Genomic DNA, 18,674 nt, shown 5'->3' with positions numbered 1-18,674 from the left:
GTCTAAAGGTGAAGACTATGGCTGGAGTAAAAGGGCTGACCAGAACTGAGATGCCCCTCCCTGGAAGGCAAAGGCATATGCTTTTTGGGGGACCTGAGAGAGGGAGCCCCAAGAGAGAGAAAGCTAACTTAGACTTCTTTTTCAAAGGGACCGTGTGGATGGAAGAAGGGACCAAAATAGAGGGAGTGAAACATCAGAAGTTCAAGGGCAAGGCAGAAATACACAAGCAAAAGAAATAATTTCTCCACATGAAAGAAACTGCAACACATGCAGAGGGCACCATGCTCCGTGACAACTATCTGGGCTGTGGAAAGCCAAGCCCTTGTCCCTTAATCTCCTCTTCTCCTTGGGACAATTACAGAGCAGTCGGAGGGTAAAGGAGAAAATGAGAAAGAGAAAGAGAAGCAGCCAATCACATCCTTTGGCACTTCAGCCTGAAACTGACTCAAGCTGAGGGAAGAAAGGGAATATTAACTTTGAATATAGAGCTTTGATAATACACAAGACCAGACTGGAGTTATGTTATCTTTAGACTGGGCTAAAATCTTTAATGCTTGAAAGTGACCCAAGGACTTTCCACTATCTAAGAGTGACCAGAAAAGTTGTTGAACCTGTCTTGAGTTTTTCCTTAGGAGGAGAAAGTGAGTTAAAAGGAGATTGGAGAATAAGAATAAATTTCATTTCTCTTTGCACCCTAATCAATAAACAGATTATACACAGAAATAGCGGTCTCTCCTCCCCCTCTTCCCAGATGCAACCACTTTCAACTCATTGGTTCTTATAGCATTGATCTTTATAGTTCTATATACTGTGCACATAGCGGTATCTCTAGACCCATTAATTTTAGATACTATCGATTGAGTTCCTATTATGGTAGACAAAGATTATGCCTTTCTCGTGTAATTTTTGCTTTAATCCATACTCAGTGATTTTATGATTAATTCCATGTTAATATAATTCACTGCTTAATCAAGTAGCATAATTAATTTTTGTTTATTCAAACTTTTGTTTTTCTTAGAGAGCTAATAATAGCCTCATTTCTTTCTATTTTCTTTATTTTATTTTCTGACACCTACCAAGAGCTTGGTGAAACTCAATGCGAATTTTCCACTTGGTCAAATTTGTTCCATTTTTATTCTTGGAGCAATCTCTTCTGGAGCCCTCCACCTTCCTGCTCCCATCTCAGCTCGCTGCTCCTACGTCTGCTGCACATGATGTTGAGGCCATCCTTTGTCATCATCCTACAGATTCTCTTCACCTCTTTCCTGTGTTAGAATTACAGTTTCTTGGATCCCATGTCTTTCTCTTTTATTGTTTTATTATATCGTTTAAGAGTTCACGTAACATAAATTTTGTGAATCCCTGCAAATATGAAAATGTGTTTATCCTCGCACTTTACTGACAGCTTGGCTATTACATCCAGGGTTAGAAATCATTTTCCCTCAGAATTTCAAAGGCGATGCTCCATTTTTTTTTTTTTTAAGGCTTCTAGTATTGTTCTTAAGAGTTTAATGACTTTTTTCTCATTTGCATCTTTGTCTAAATCAACTCTACTGAATGATTGTTTACATAAAATAAAAACACCCATTTTAAGTCATTCTTTATCTTTATTGTCCTCTTCCCTTCCTCCTTCCTTCACTACACCTTCCTTTCTTCTCCCTCTCTCCCTCTCTCTCTGTCTCTCCCTTCCTCTCTCTCTCTCTCTCTCTCTCTCTCCTTCTCTCTCTCTCTCTCCCCCACTCCTTCCCTCTCTCCCCATCTCAGCTTCCAGGATCATCTTATTATCCCTAGTGGTCTGTAATTATATAATAATGTGCCTTGGGATAGGTCTTTTTTCAGTCATTGTGTTAGGCACTCATTAGGTCTTTTTCATCTAAAGACTCACATCCTTAAGTTCTGAGAACGTTTGTTGTGGCTTAATTTCTTTGATAATTTCTTCCTCACCATTTGTCTCTTCTCTCTTCCTTTTTTTCAGATATGTAATCTTCTGGATCTATTCTATAATGTTCTTATCTTTTCTCTCCAATTTTCTCTCTTTTTCTACTTTCTGAAAAATTTTCTCAATCATAAACTTTGGGGTGAGGGAGAAGGTTGCTATCATTTTTAATTTCCAAGAGTTCTTTTTTATTCTTTGTTCCTAATTGTTTTTAAATTCCATATTATTTTTGCTTCACCTATGTGTCATGAAAAACTGCCCAAGACTTGGAAATGGGCAAAAGAGACTATTAGGTATTCTTTCAATCCAGTGTTGAGCACTGTCTAGTAAACTCTCTAGTGGTTATCTAATTCTACAGGATGAGCACCTTCAACTTTCTACTAAGTCAGCGGTCATCCCGCTTTATCATGTATATCAGTCAATATCACCTAGAGGGCTTGCTAAAACACAGACTGCTGGACTCCACGCCCAGGATTTCTGATTCAGTAGATCAGAACAAAGCATAGGTTCCCAGGCAATTCTGATTCTGCTGGACTAGGAAACATACCTTGAGGACCATATGATTAGGCTACTTTACAATACTGTAAGGGTAAAGTTAACTTGCAATAAAGCAAATGATTCTTGTCCATAGCAATGCAAATGAACTCTGCCCAGTGACTCAACTGATTTAATTTCTACCCAGCAAAACTGACAACCTCAATGTTGCATATTATTCCCCTATAGGATATTAACTGTTTTATATCTATTAGCAAACTCATTTCTGCATTCTTAGCCAAATATATATGTCCTTCAGTTTCTCCTTTAAATTGATCTTATTATCTAACAGGGTCTCCCATTATTTAATGAGTTGAATAAAATCTTTAACACATGCTCATTTTATATTTACCTAAGGGTCAAGTTTTGTTTTGTTTTGTTTTTAATTTTTTTTTTTTTTTTTTGAAATTTACATTTTAACAGATGCAGTATCTTCTCTTACCCTTCTGAGGCAGTAAGAATTTCCTTCATCTCCATATTTTGTCACTACTTCTTTTTCTCTTTGTTAGTCTGGGTTTTTTGTTCTCCTCTTTATGTTGGAGGCTTTCTTCAATAACTGGTGATGGTTAGCCATCCATTCACATTCAGGATTGAGATACTAAAAAGTTAACTAGAAATATGATTTAGGCTTGTCCAACTAGTGGTCTTTACCGAAGCATGAGTGAATGATGTTTGTCAACTTTGCCAACTAGTAAGATTCACTACCAGGTGATTATGTGGCAACTGGCTTTTTTATAGTATGCCCATTAATATCTATATCTTCCTCGAGGTGGTTCGATTTCTTCAGAGAAGGGTCAGTCCCTTGCCAAGAAAGCATAAGCCTGGATGCTGTCATTCTGGAACCAGGGGTATGGGAGTAGGGTGGGGGTATACAGATATAGAAGACTTATCAGATTTACCAATCCCATACCTCACTTCTGCCTTCCTCAATGCCTGTTGTTCCTAAGTCCATAGTCTCTCTGATTCAAGTTCTTCAGAAATTAAACTTTTTGTCCCCTGTGGCAATGAAGACAAAGGTGTCTGACTGAGTAACGAAGGTGCCCGGTCAAAATACTCCTATGGAAACTTTTAAACAATTCCTAACTGCAGTCCTCACCTCATTTCCGCCTGCAACAAAACCTGGTGATTCCTAGTCCTGACTATGTCTGGGGTGCTGGAAAGGGGGCAATGGTTAGATTCTCTGTAAACATTACTCTTCTTAGCTAAGTCACTTACCTATCTCCACTGCTTTCATTTTCATATATTTGGTTCAAGATTATAAATTCTCTCAGTTTCATCAAAGACTGACTTCATGTTTCAGTTTCTTGCTCTCCTTGTAGTTTTGGAATGACTTTGTAAGAAGAGTCAGAAATGGAAAGGTTTTTCCTTGCCATCTTGAAATCAAAAATCCTGTATACTCTTTAACCCACTAAAACCTGGTTTCCACCCAACATTATATATCTAAAATGTCCTCTTCCCAAAACATTAATGTCCTCTTTGTTGCTTAAAATTCAGAGCACGAATTCAGTCTTCACCCTTCTTGACTTCTTGGCAATATATTTACCACTCCTTTCTTGGAATTCACTCTTCTCTTGCTTCTGTGACCCCATTCTCCCCTGGTTTCCTCTCTGATCGCTTCTTCTGTTTGTTCTGTCCTGATGGCTTTCTCTTCCATCACTTAACCCTCAGATATTACAATCTGGAATCTCAGCATATTATCTGGGATCTCATCTTTCTCAATCTTCAGGCTCTTTTGTTGAGCTTCGTTCACTCTCATAGCTTTAACAAGGTTCTATGTGCTAACGATCACCAAATCTGTCTTTCCAGCTTTGCCTTTTCCTTCGAATTCCATATTCTAATATCCGACTGCTTTCTAGACATCACTCCTTGGACGTCTCACAGGCTCTTCAAAATCAGCACATACAAAATCCAACATATTTCCCCCCTCCCCTACACCTCACCTTGTTCTTATCTTGCTTAATTCCCATGTTAGTGAAAGATTCTAGAATCTGCCCATTGGCTAGACTAGACCCCCACAAATAAAACAAATTAAAAATGTATTTTAAAAATATATAGATGATTTCTCCTTCCTCCTCACTCCACATATTGTTTGGTACCAAGTTATATTTATTCTAATCCTTTATAACGCTCAAATTAATTCCTCTCTTTTCACCTACATTGTTACTATCTTAATTCAGGCCCTAATAATTTCTTACTTGGACCAAAGCATTAGTCTCCCTGTCTCTAACCTTGTATCTTTCCAATCCAATGGCTACTTTGGCACTAGACTCATCTTTCTAAACTGGAATTCTTATCCCAACCCTCCCTTTACTCACTGGCCTTTGGGGGCGCCCAATGCGAAAAGATAAAAGTCCAAACTCTGTGGCATGGCAAATAGGGCCCTTTGTGACCTTAGCCATCACTAGCCTCATACCAGCTTCATTAGGAACTATTTTTAGGTCCCCAGAAAGAATAGAGCTCTCTCACACATTGCTCCTTTAGGACATCCTGCTCCCCAGCTCAGCAACCACTTCTTCCAGGAAGCCTGTCTGAACTTCCTATTTTGAGATAAGTGACTCTCTAATATCCTCTCAGAACACCACCCTCTATCATACTACATTGTAACCATCTGTTCGTCCACTTCTTCAAGACTATAAGATCCCTGAGATCCGGGACCTTACGTTACTCACCTCCGCATCTCCAGTACACCTATGATCCTATCCCACACCTAGGTTGTTGGTAAGTAAAAACAGTAAACAGATATAGCACTCAACATGTGCCAAGTACTGTTTTGAGCACTATAAAAAAATGAGTCTTCACAATAACATTATGAAATTGACCTCCATTCTATAATGGAGGGATCTGAGCCACAATGAAGCTGAATAACTCACAGCACCCAAAGGCACTGAGCTCGTAAGTGCCGAAGACTGAATTTATATTCATATAGGCTGTGTGGTTCTGGAATATACAATCTTAGCCACTCCATCATAATGTTTATGTTTGATGAAAGGTTTAAATCCTAACGCAAGCAAAATTAAACTGGGCCAAGCCCATTAATAACTCAGGTGGTCTTGTAGCCTATGATATAAAAAACTTTTCAATTCTGTTCCCATAACGAATAGATAACTTTCAAAAGAATATCAAGAAAAGTACTTCTAGAGATATAAATTACAATCTAATTTGTCAATTTGCCCCAATAACTGAGCATCTGATTCTCCTTCTCTCCATTCCTCTGATTTCTCGCCGTACAACTTTTTCTTACTCCAAGACAGCTAAGCAATAACAATTTGGGGGGTGGGGGGAGCAGACCAGAGAGTCATTATTAAAAATTTATTGAAATCCCACAATTCCCTAGGGCTAAGGTTTAGAACATAAAGCAGTCTCTTCTTTCTTCCAAGCTGACATAATTCCTCTCATTAAAGTCAGAACAAGAGATAGAACTGCACTGAAGAAATTATTTTGGAAAACAGTTTTTCTGAGAAAGCGGTGCCATTTTGTTTTTCAACTTATCTGCCCCACGATAAAAGAGATATTTTTAAATATCAACTCTGAAATACTTCTACAGTGGTTAGCAATGTAAAATACTCTCTTACTCAGTTACATATACCTAGGAAAATAAAAAGGACTAGTGAAAATAACTAACAATGCAAAGCACACACTAAGTAATTGCTAAAAGATTCAGACAATGCCTGATATCCACTGACTCATCTTCCCACTTCACCTCTCACCTTCAGACCAACAGTTTGTTTTTATATTCAAAAAGAACCATTCCAGTTTTTAGGAGAAGGCCACAGAATTCTAAAACTTTCCACCATACTCAGACTTTTACTACTGAAAATAGACAATAACAATTCAAAAGCAGGTCAATAATCAGCTATTTAATCCAAGTGGTTTTTCTTTATTGGTGAAAAGGTGAAAATCACAAATTTCTATAACTTGACATCAATGGAAGAAATCAAGTCTAACTCTAGTTCCTACTTTATTAAATGGGAGGTTAATCTTCTGTTTCACAGAAACAAAAACAAAACAACAAAACACCAAACAAAAGGATGGAAGAATTTGCCAAGAATCCTGACTAATGACTTTTCTGACATGTCTTCAAAACTCCAAAGAGCTGAATGAGTACATGGAACTCCATCTTAAAGTGTATGCTCAGGTAGAATGTATAATTTTTTGCTGTTCTAAACTCCTTGGAAGGAGGTTTATGCTCAGTAATGTTTAACCTTCTTGGAATGCAGGAGAAGAAAGGCTCAAAGTGATACATCACAACTGATTATAATCACAGTTCAAAGGAAATGGTTAGTCTGACAGCTAAGAAAAAGGATCTCATTTTCAACACTTACGTTGGCTATTTAAAAATAATTATTTTTCTGCAGCTGCAAGTTGTAAAAAATTACTAGCATGAAATGAAAGCACATGTCTTATGAGGACCCCATTGCTTCTTAAAGATCCATGCCTAGCTATCCAATTTTAGTAAAGGTAAATGGAGTAATTATTTTTCCATTTGGCAAAGCAGCTAAAAATTATTATTCATCCTCCTTATGCTATACTTTATATCCTCATGACTATTTTGTAACTATTATAATAACTATGTATAGTGTCAGGTGGGTACTAGTTATATAAACGTCTAATCACTATGCTGTACACCTGAAACTAATGTAATATTGTATGCCAACTATAATTTAAAAATTTAAAAATTATTTTAAAAATTATAATTCATTCAATTATCGAGTAATATTGTATGCCAACTATAATTTAAAAATTTAAAAATTATTTTAAAAATTATAATTCATTCTCAATTATCGAGGCCCATTTCTAATAGGACTAATATATAAATAAAATTCACAGATAACTTTAAAGTATCCTAAATAATGATAATTTCAAGCTTTCTTAAGATTTAAATAGAGCTAGAGAGCTTACCTCCCTTTTTAGCAACAGAAAAGCAGAAGTATAAGCAACAAAATAAAGCAAATAATCAACCTCTGGAAAATCATCTCCTGAATAGAGTCACATAATGGAATGTGTTGTCAATATTAAAGATTAACTCAAATCGATTAAGGCAATTATTCAACAGCTTGCATTTCAGCCATCATCAAAATTTCATGAGCTCTGTCAGATGATATAAGTGTAATTTGCTATAATAAAGTAATATAGAAATAGAAGAATTCTACTTAATACAAAAAAAAAAACCTATAAGACCAGGTATCGATCGAGTTTCAGCAAGACAATATCAAGCAATATGATAGTATGTTGCCTTCTGGGTCACTTTTATTTCAATAATAATTATATTTTCATATCAATAAATCTACAAAGAACAAAAAACAGCAATCTCAGAGACAAATCAGATTTTAGATATTAAAATGGAAGACTGTGCCTATATAATTCCTTGTGTTTTATATTATTCCTTAAAATTTAAATAATAAGTATATTTCTACACCATTCACCAACACAGTATTACAAAATGTTCTAAGTAAAAAGTTGACAAAAGAAATAAAAAGCATCAAAAGATAGCCATGGGAATACTGCCCCCTTCTGCCATTCTAAAAATCTTCTAATAGTAAATATCTGAAATCTGGAAATATTGTTAACAAAAAATAAGGCTCAATCTTTGAAAAACAGAAGCCAGAAGAGAGACTTGAAGCAAAGTATTGATAATGTAAATTTCAAATTAAGATGTTTCTTTTTTTCATGTCTTAAACCTTTCATTATGGACAATTTCAAGCTTACACAACAATAGAAAAGTATAAAGAACATTGAACCTATATCACCCAATATTCACACATCACCCAGCCTCAAAATTTACCAAATCCCAGTCAGTGTTGTTTGGACCATACTCCTACCCATACTTCTCCTCTACCCCACTGGATTATTTTGATAATATATAATGAAAAAACTAATCCTATAATTGATAATATATAATCAATCCTATAATTGATTATTTTGATAATATATAATGAAAAAACTAATCCTATAATCCTAAAATTGAATTGGAAATACCAGTTTAAACTCATCATGAGTTCAAACTGGTATTTCCAATTCAATTTTAGGATTATAGAAATTTACTTAATTTCTCTGCTTTGATACCTGCTATAAAATCTCCTACTGAAAATCCTGGCTCCTAACAACATCAACATATCCATCTATTTGCTAAATAAAGTTTCTGAAGTTTTTGACAGAAGAACATAAATTGATCATGAAAAACAGAATCTTCTGAATTAATATGCAAGTTTACATTGTTTTAGATCAATAGTGTTTATCCTAAAGTAATATACAATATACAATAGCCCTTAAAACCTCAACTAAGAGTTTACATTCTTAGTAGTTTCTCTTTTATAAGAATAATGAATAGTAGTTTCTCTTTTATAAGAATAATGATGCCATCCGATATTCAATATACTATCATGCCCACACTCTACATATAAGGACATGTTTTCCAATTAGTAATTAAGTCTTTTTCTTGTAATTAATTTCCTCCTGTTTACCTTGCACCTCTAATACTTTATGATAGTTTTATTTAAAATAAGCTAAATGTATATCTTCTCTGATGTTCTTATCATTTGGGCCCTTATTTTATGAACATTTATTGTTATTCTTCTGCCTCCTTGCTTGCAGTTTAAACTCGATTTATTTTTAATTGTGGTAAAATGCACAAAACTTACTAAAAATTTACCTCCTTAACCTTTTTAAGTGTGTAGTTTAGTAGTATTAAGTACATTCACATCATTGTGCAACCAATCTCCAGAATTCTTTTCACCTTGCATAACTAAAATTCTATACTTATTAAATAACTCTCCATTCCCTCTTCCCATCAGGCCCTAGCAACCACCATTTTATTTTGTGTCTCTATGGTTTTGCTACTCTAGGTACCTCACAGAAGTAGAATCATGTGTTATTCAATTTTCTGGTGACCGGTTTATTTCACTTAGTATAATGTCTTCAAGGTTATAGCATATGTCAGAATTTCCTTCTTTTTCAAGACTGAATAATATTCCATTGTATGTATATATTAATCACATTTTGTTTGTTTCTTCATCTGTCAATGGACACTGGGTTGCTTCTACCTTTTGGTTAATGTGAATAATGCTACTATGAACATGGGCACACAAATATCTCTTCAAGACCCTGCTTTCAGTTCTTTTGGATATACATCCAGAAGTGGGATTGCTAGATCTTATGGTAGTTCTATTTTTAATTTTTTGAGGAACTGCCATACTGTTTTCCATAGTAGCTGCACAATTTTACACTCCCAGCAACAGTGCACAGGAGTATTTAAAACTAATTTTAACACCAGATTAAATTAGGAACTTCATCCATCTTATTGATCTTGATCTGCATGTAGTGAGGGTCAATGCTGATAAGTCAGTGACATTCCCTAGCATCCAAGTTGATAACTTACTTTACATGTGATACTTGAGCAGGATGTATGGAGGTTGCAGCATGGACTTGGTAGTATCAGACCAAAGTGGGCTTGCCAATACCTTGGTACTCTAGGTGGCCAGTATAGATAATGCAGACTGGGAACAGGCTCTCAAAAATGTTATAGCTACTTGTTGGAATTGAATGAGGCTGAAAAAATGAATAATTTCTCCAGTCTCCTGGAATCTAAATTCTCATCCCTAAAAGTTCTCACCTAATTTCCCAAGTGTTATCTGAGTTAGAGCTCTCCCGAACAGATTGCAAGGGTGATGAATGTCTGCCTCCATCTAGACTTATGACCTTGGGTCAGTCCCTTACTCTCTAAGACTCAGTTTTGTCAGATTGGATTAAAAATATATGCCCTACCCAATGCATATGTTGGTTGTGCACATTGAATGAGATAATTAATATGAGCATGCTTTTAAAAAATATGAAGTACTACTTAACTTCAAAGTGCTACTTCAAACAAGTCATTTTCCTGAAACATTACTGTCATTTCCAGAACTGACCTCTCCTCTCCCAAGGCACAAGCTAAATTCTGTTTGGATATGTTCAATTTCCATAGTTCGATTTTCTTGAATAACACTCATCATCTCACAACAACAACAACAAAAAAGAGACACGATTGAGAGAAATCAGATAGATCCTCGCCACTCACTAGGAGGTGGTTTACAGGGAAGCAACGAAGGTGTTATTTGGAAAAACTGAGAATTAGACATAAAAGAAATGGTCTAGAGAATGGAACCTTGAGCTTAGAAAAGGAACAGCATTTTGATTCTCGAGTATTATTAACTTGCTACTGATTAGAGTTACTTAACAATGGGAGATCTTATCACTAAAAATACTGGAGCAAAAGAGAATCTAGCATTAGGAGAATGTTGAATCAGATAAACTCTAAGATCCCCTCAAACTTTAACATTTTGATTTCATAAGGACTGACAGTAACACTTTAGTAGCAGGTGGGCTAAACTTCACCACCTTCACAGATGGTACAACAGAAAATGGTCTTAAATTGTAATCCATGGGATTTAGGGCAAAGATCAATGAGTCATCTGAGGCAAAGACAGTTGTTAAATGTCAACCAGAGTTCCAAGAGAAACTATGAGTGTGTCCTTTAAAATAAAAAAATTTATACCCATCTTCCTGGAACAATTTAAAGATTATTCTGGTTAGAAGTAAAGTAATAAACTAGATGGTCTTTGAAGGGGCTTTTTTTTTCAGTCCTTTGATCCACAGTTGTCAATAAAGTATACATGGCTATCTGAAAGTTTTCTTAAGTTCCCTTTGCTGGAAGCTTAAAGAATTCAAGATTTTTAAGACAAAGGGTGACCCTGAGTACAAGAAAGACAAAATGAATGGCAAGCAGTCAAAAATGCTCATTTTTGAAGAGGATCGGGATTTAGAAAGATGTACTTATATTTATCTAAGCAGAGCACAAGAATCTCTTCACTGAGTTAATCCTGGTTTCAGGAACTTTTTGAGAAATTAAACTGTATTAGCTCTGTTCAATTTAATATAGTCCGCCTACCTTGCATGCTCCTGTGCACCAATTATTCTTACACCTATTGATAGCAAACTTATAATAAATGAAATATTTTATGAGTCCAGAAGGGAGGTATATAAATGTGTAGCAAAGATTCAGTAAGTTGAATGGACATAATTCAATAAAATCCTTTTGAGGCAGTTAGCAAAAGTAATTTGACTTTATTAATTCAATTCATTCTCTAGAATTTCAAGAAGAAAGGAAATAAACATTTTCTTTAGGAGCTTTGTATTTGCCCGTCAATGAAGCCAAAGTAAGGTACTGATCTGTTTAGTTAATCCTTATACATAAAAGGAAGTGTCCCAAGTTATGCAAATAAAGCTGCCTGGTCCTACATATTTGAAAAAGGAAAGGGAAGACCTTTTAATAATCTAAGCAGGAAAGGAAAAGAGAAACATCCTACTAAATTTTCAACAAGATCCAGGATATATAGTCTTTTCTACACAGCAGCGAGCTCCCAACTACAAAGACAACCTGAAGTCCTATTAATATTAATTTTAAAAAATAAAAACGATGCAATATTCCAAAATATTTTGCAGCCTTACAAGACCTAAGCTGCAATCGTAAAAACAGAAAATTTCCTCCAAAACTTGAAAACAAAATCTAAAAAGAGAAGGAAAAGAAGGATGAGGTCAAGAAAGTGGTTTAGTAGGAGAAAGAGCAGGAAAAGGAGGGAGTAATCAGTATGCTGGGAAATCCTTTTCTGCTACTTTCTCCAGTTTCTACATGAGCTACCTTTTCTTGGCCTAAGATGAATATCCTTAAATGAAAGTCAAGAGTCCTGGGCCCATCTTTGCTTGAGGCGTCTGTACTTCTGAGGGAAGAGTTGGGACTTATAAGAGAAGCTCAGTCCTCTTCCCAGCCTCTCGACACTGAGTATCTAAGGCTCGGTTCTCAACTCTGTTCTCTTCTCTATCAATATTTACTCCCCAAGTCATTCCATCTAGTGTCATGGTTTTGATATCCATGTACTAATGACTCCCAATCCAGGCTCATGTCTTCCATGAAATCCAGACACCAGAATATCTAATAGATATTTCGAACTTAACATATCCCATTTGGAAAATTGATTTCCAGCCCCAAATCTGCTTCTTCCTCAGTATTCACCATTTCAGAGAGCAGGACCACCGAACATCTGTGCTAAGCCTGTCCACCCTCCAACTCCTGTGTCAAAATGATCAGGCTCAATAATTCACTTACTTGCAGTGGGAGCTCCAGAGTGAGAAGACAGAAGCTCATGGGCCAAATCAAAGTTTTGCCAGCAGGGATAGCAAGCTACAGCCTGGGCAATGATGTGGGAGGCAAGGGTGGGGGGTGGGGGTAGACGCTAGCAATTTTCAATCAGATATTCTTTCATCTCCTTGAGAAAGTCTGAGGTTCTAAGTCATGAGAAAATGTACACCACGCTGTTGTAGTGTGCAAAAAAAAAACAAAACTGAAATCAGTAAAATGTAACAGGAATAGAGTCAGGGTGCCTAATTTTTTTCAAGTACTCTAAAATTTTTATTTCCCCTTAGCCCCAACACCAAACACAGAAATACTTCTTGGGCTTGAGAGTTGTTATACAGTAACAGGTTTGCATGAGTGGGCAACAGAGTAGAAAGACTTGCTACTTCCTAATTGCTCTGCCACAAAAAGACAGGATCGATAAAATGCATGGCAAAAAGCTTTGGGGTTTATCTATCGTTTTCAATACCATTTAAAAATAGGTTTTGATTGATGTAATAGTTGAAAGAAACTCCCAGATCTCATCTATATCTACCATCCATGCAGGCAGGAAAACTGAAACTCAAAGTGATTGAAATTCTTTAGGAGAGTTGATTATGATAGACATCTAGCACCAGAAATGTGATGGTTTGGATTTCTCCATTCTCAAACTGCTCCAGTCAGAGTGCTTGAGTTTAAATCTTACTTCCATCATCTACTAGCTGTGTGACCTTGACAAGTTTCCTCCTATGGAAAGTGAGCACCTACCCTACAGAATTGCTGAGAAGACTGAATGAGGAGAAAAAAAAACAAACCAAGGACACAGAGAACAACGCCCATGTGTTGTCAATGTAATAAGCATGCAGTAAATGTGAGAGCTCTTAATATAGTGATACTGATGATGTTTAAAAACCTTTAGGATTAGACATCAAAAAAAAATGCTTCGTAATGTCAAAATAATGAAGAACAAATGGAGATCTGGCTCTAATTAATTTTTTTGCTCCAAGGTAGTAGAAAATTCCTAAGTGTGTTCCAGTGTCTTCATATATAGTGTAAGTTCCAAGACATATTTACAAAGAAAATATCAGGATAAATTTTTAGCTAACTCATCCTTAGAAACATTCCAAAGGAGTGAAATAAAAAACATGTATATTATTAAGTTTATATTAGCGATCTCCATTACAAATTCTTATAGGCACATTTGAGTATAAATTATGGATTCAGAAAGGATAAATTGGTTAGAGCAGCAAAGATGCTAAAGTATAATGCACTCCACATGGCATGCAGCCCACTTCATCAAAAGGACAGTGCTACTGAAAATGACTGAAACTGCACTGTCACATTTTCTGATTCATCTCCTTCACAGCTATATCCTGTTTCAGTCTTTCTCCTTCATGGGCCTGTTTCTTATTCAGATTGCCACTAGAAATACCTGGAGTTCTTCATATAAAGTCATTCAAACAATCCTGAGTCATCACGGCTAATTTATTTTTACTACAAGCCACAGCCAGAGTTGCCTGCATGGCGACGTGTGGTAACAATGATTTTCTCCAAACATGTAAGCTAGAAAAGACCCAGGCTTCAAGCACATGTTGAATTGAGTGGCTCTAGTGAGCACTACTGACTATGCCTAACCAAATCCAGAAGAGGACACAAGATCTCAGCTCAAGTCCGTATAAAAATAGAGGAATGTCAGTGGAGGTCATAAAGTTCCAGAAAGCTAAACAGGAACAACACGAGACAAAGAGCCAACAGCCTCCTCGCTGCCTACCAACTCTGACAATTTCCAGTCTCCAAGACAACCCCTAGAAGATGGAGATAACTGGAGGATGTGAGTTTTACCTGGCCCCAAAAACACTTCCTGGAGTATTTTTACTGTCCCCAAGCAACAGAATAGCCCTCACTGCTATTTCCTTCCCTCTAGTCTCTCTCTCTTCCAATTGATCCTTCTGTAGAAGAGAAGGCAAAGGCCATCCTCAGGTTCCCCACCAGCAGTGATCACCAGATGCCAGCAGAGTGTCACAGGTTAGTTCCAAGTTCAGGTCCTAATCACCTCATACTTAGATTCCTGCAGCAGCTACTTACCTGGCCTTGTCTTGCTCCCCTCTGACTCACCCTGTTCACGTTCAATCATCCTAAGATAGTGCTTTGATCATGCTACTCACTTCTTCTAGTGTCTCCATGAGGAACAGGAAACAAAGTTTAAATGCAGTGATTGTCTAGAATGTATCCTGTCCCCAATCTCTTTTTCCAGCTCTGTCTTGTACTTCTCTCATATAAATCTTCACATTTGGTCAAGCGGTCCTCAGTACTCTTGCTTACTTCACTTCCCAGACCTAACATCTGCTGCCTATCCAATTCCTACCTATATTTTAAAACCCAACTCAATCACAACTCTTCTGTGAAGTAGTTATCCCCTGACCATACCATTTGGGAGGTTAAAAAATAAACCCTCCATTCTTTGAATTCTTATAGTGCATAAATATATGTCATGTATAAATATCATTATTCATTTACTCAATAAAATGCGCCCAGATGTCATACGCCGGAAGATATTCTAGACCAGATGATAAGGCCCCCCAAAGTTGTCAAAGTCTAGGGGAGGAAAGAAAAGGAAGGAATTACCATTTATTGAGCGCTTATTCGAAGCAGGTCACCGTGCCATCCATTTCCGTATGTCAGCTCAGTTCATCCTCACAATTCAATGATGTAGCTATTGTTACCACTTTATAATAAGAAAGCTGGGTCTCAAATTGTTGAACAACTTGGTCAAGACTGCTTTTTTTCATTCCCCACTGTCCCTGTACTTTCTCAGACTCTCTGCCCATCTCTGCCTTGCTCCATCTTTATGATGCTAATCTCAATAACCTGCATCACCCGAGCTCCTTGGCTCTCTGGCTTCCAGTTAGGTTGGGTGAATGGAAAGCACTTCTCAGCCACAACTCCTGAAGAAGGATTCTTCCATGGCTTCTGCTGTTCTTACCAGGATCTAGTAAGACCACTGCCTTCTGCTGTCCCTTCAGGTTAGGTGTGGTAGGTAGGCACGTTCTACTTGAAGGCTAGTGAAGCACCTTAGCCCTGCCCACACCTCTGTAAAAAGCCTTTTTATTAAACTCTCTTAGTGTGCCAACTGTTTCCTGCCAGATATGAAAAGTAGAATTTGAACCCATGTCCATCTTCCTAAAGAGTCTGCGTTTTTCACTACAGTAACTAACTGCTGCTGTATTGGAGATCTGCACAAAGTCCTGAGGGCCAAAGAGAAAAGTACCTCACTCTAATAGAAAGGATCAGGAAAGAGTTTTCTGAACAGTCACTTACGAGGTGAACTGAAAATCAATATGCAAACAGTGAGGATAGGCATTCAAAGACAAAATGGATAACAAGTTCAAAGTCATATAGGCATAAAGTATACATCTTATTACTTAAGGAGGTTATGTACAGTGCTCATGAGAGACTAGCAGTAGTTGAGTTTCTAAACCTTGATGATTATCACTGACTTCTTCATCCTGATCCACACAGAAAGATTAGAAGTAAAGAATTAGCCAGATCCTAAGCACCAGAACCAATGCACCTACTCCCTACCTTCAGTAGATCCCCATCACAGAAGATAAACCCAACTATTCAGCATAATATACACTCCCTTAATGACCTGTCCTGCCTGACCCAACCAGTCTCATCTACCAGCACCACCTCAAACTGTTCTTTGAGTATGCCATAACCTTTCGTGCCTCCGTGCTTCTGTACATGTTCTTCTAATTAGAGATACCTACACCCCTACTTTCCACTTGATAAACTCCTTGTCTTCAGGACTCATCTCAGGTGTCTGCTTCTCCGTAAATATTTCTGGCCCTCCAACATGCTTCCACAGTGCCTTGCACATAATTCTACAACAGCATTTCACAGCACAGACATGCATTATATTTACTTGTTTGCATGTCTTTCCACTTATCCAGCCGCGAGTTCCTAGAGACCAGGTTCTATAAGAAGGGAGCAGACTGTAGAAGTAAGTGCTTGGGCTCTGAGGCAGACTACCTAAATCTAAATCCTAGACTCCGAACCCAAACAACTAGGTAAACTTAAGCAAGTTATTTACCCTCTCTGGGCCTCAGTTTCATCATCAATTAAATAGATACAACATTTACCTCATAGGGTTGTTAAGTGAGTCACATGGAATACCTCCTGTATACAGTAAGTCCTCAAGAACTATTACTTATTAAGATATATGTGTGTATTCCTTATTTCCTGTATTAAAAAGCTTATGTTTATTGAATGTATAAATTTTCCTACTATTTCATATTGCTCTACATAGGTACCAAATTCTACTTAGCCTTTCTTTTATTAAATCATGAAGTCTCTCATCTCTAAATATGTACTTATTTTACAATTAGTTAAAGATAAACAGGACCTTTTCTATAAAGGAATTTAGCTTCTTGCCATTTTTGTTGGCCCAGTCACTGAATGTGATATTCTCCTGGCTTTCTAGCAATCTTCACATGTGCCTGCCACACATTTACCTCCACAGAAGGGCAGTTCTGTTTTAATAATTTACAAAGGGTTATTATCAAGTCATGAGGAATAACAAAAATAGGCTCCCTACAGTACAGGAGTGAACCACTGGCAACCTTTTTTTTTTAATGCTAAAGCAATGCAAAATTATTGCAGTCATGAAATACTTTTCTAAAAGCTTTAAAGTGGCATTTCCTAAGCCCACATCTTTAATCGTCACAGCCTTGGTAAAAAGTTCACGTGAAAAACTCCCAACCAAGAAAAACAATCAGAGCACACAGAACAATGTGCTCAAAAGATGAGCAAGAGGTGGAGACCAGCTCCTGATTGAGCCTCAAATTTCTCAGCGAAGGCAACACTGACAAATGGTACTTGGTTAGAAAAGGACAAGGCTGCGGCCTTACATCAGTATAAGGGCCACACCTGAGAGGCCCAGCACTTTTGCAGAGTCACTCTGGCTGGTTGCAGAGGGCAGTGTAGGCCTTACTGGCCCAAAAGCCCAGTGGAGGGGTTCAGCTACCACACCAGACCCCAGGCCACCTTTCCCTCCATGCCTCTCTCATCCTAATACTGGCTTTGTTGTCACCTCTCCTCACCAACTCTGATTTCATCATTACTATACCTTAGCTCATTGGCCTCTATCCTCAGCCTAGACCCTGGCTCTGATAGGGCTCAGAATTCACCAGTTTCTAAATCAATGCCTCTTTGACAACTCTCTGCACCAGTGCTTTCCATGAAACCTGTGAAACCACATTCCTTGCTGGAACTCACATGAGTACACTGCCACTTGTTGGTGTTAACAACAGGAAAACCTAAGTACTTAAAGTTAAAAATTTGATGATTTTTTTAAAAACTAAGAGAATGACAACACCATTTGACAGCATATTTAATATTCTTATAAAAGACCATTCTCTACTTACAGGCCTTCTGGTTGAGGCACCTTGAACAGAGTGATAAAACTCTGGCTGGACTCGGCTATTCTTCTTGATTCTTCGTTTCCTTGCTGAATTTTCTTGCTCACTCTGATGGTGAACTTCCACCAGAGGCTTGGCTTCTTCCAGACGGGCAGCCGCAGCCGCTGCAGCTCGTCTTCTAATGTGCCGGGGGCTTGCTCTGAATCCCTGTGGCAGAAAACACAAGCCAACAAATCCAGACTTGTATTAAGTTAGTTTAAAAATTCTCTGGGGCTAGTTTTACAGAGAGTTCCGAAAGTCACCGAGTTCAGTGAGATCACTTACATTCCCAAGGTGAGCGCGCAGAAGGCATGTCAACATGAGAGCGAGATTTATTCACCAATGTTCTCAAAAGCACCTCAGTGTTTCAAGGCCCAGTGTTAGTCTACATTAAAAAATGTTTCTGATCCCATAAAATCAGTCCAAAAGAAAGGGCAGGTGGGCACATTGCTTTAATTACGTATATAGAAATCAGAATACATGTAAAGAAGAGTATTTTCACTCAGGCATGAAGCAGGATACAAGGAGTAGGACTGAATATTAATCCCAGGTAAAGTGCCACTCTACATTCCTGAGATCAGACTCTTCAAAAGAAGGAAAG

The 18,674-nt window shown here is 37.4% G+C and overlaps 1 protein-coding gene across 1 annotated transcript in view; it reads right to left on the bottom strand.

Annotated features, from left to right (window-relative positions):
• LOC102889885 (dystonin) overlaps positions 1-18,674 on the bottom strand; it is a 401,789-nt gene that overhangs the window by 340,166 nt on the left and 42,949 nt on the right. The window contains exon 3 of the mRNA XM_025042814.1: positions 18,041-18,241. Coding sequence (XP_024898582.1) covers positions 18,041-18,241 — 201 coding nt within the window. The remainder of the gene's footprint in view (positions 1-18,040; positions 18,242-18,674) is intronic.

Source organism: Pteropus alecto, unplaced genomic scaffold (assembly GCF_000325575.1).
Source record: "Pteropus alecto unplaced genomic scaffold, ASM32557v1 scaffold7, whole genome shotgun sequence".
Lineage (NCBI taxonomy): Eukaryota > Metazoa > Chordata > Mammalia > Chiroptera > Pteropodidae > Pteropus > Pteropus alecto.
This window is presented reverse-complemented; position numbering and strand designations above follow the sequence as displayed.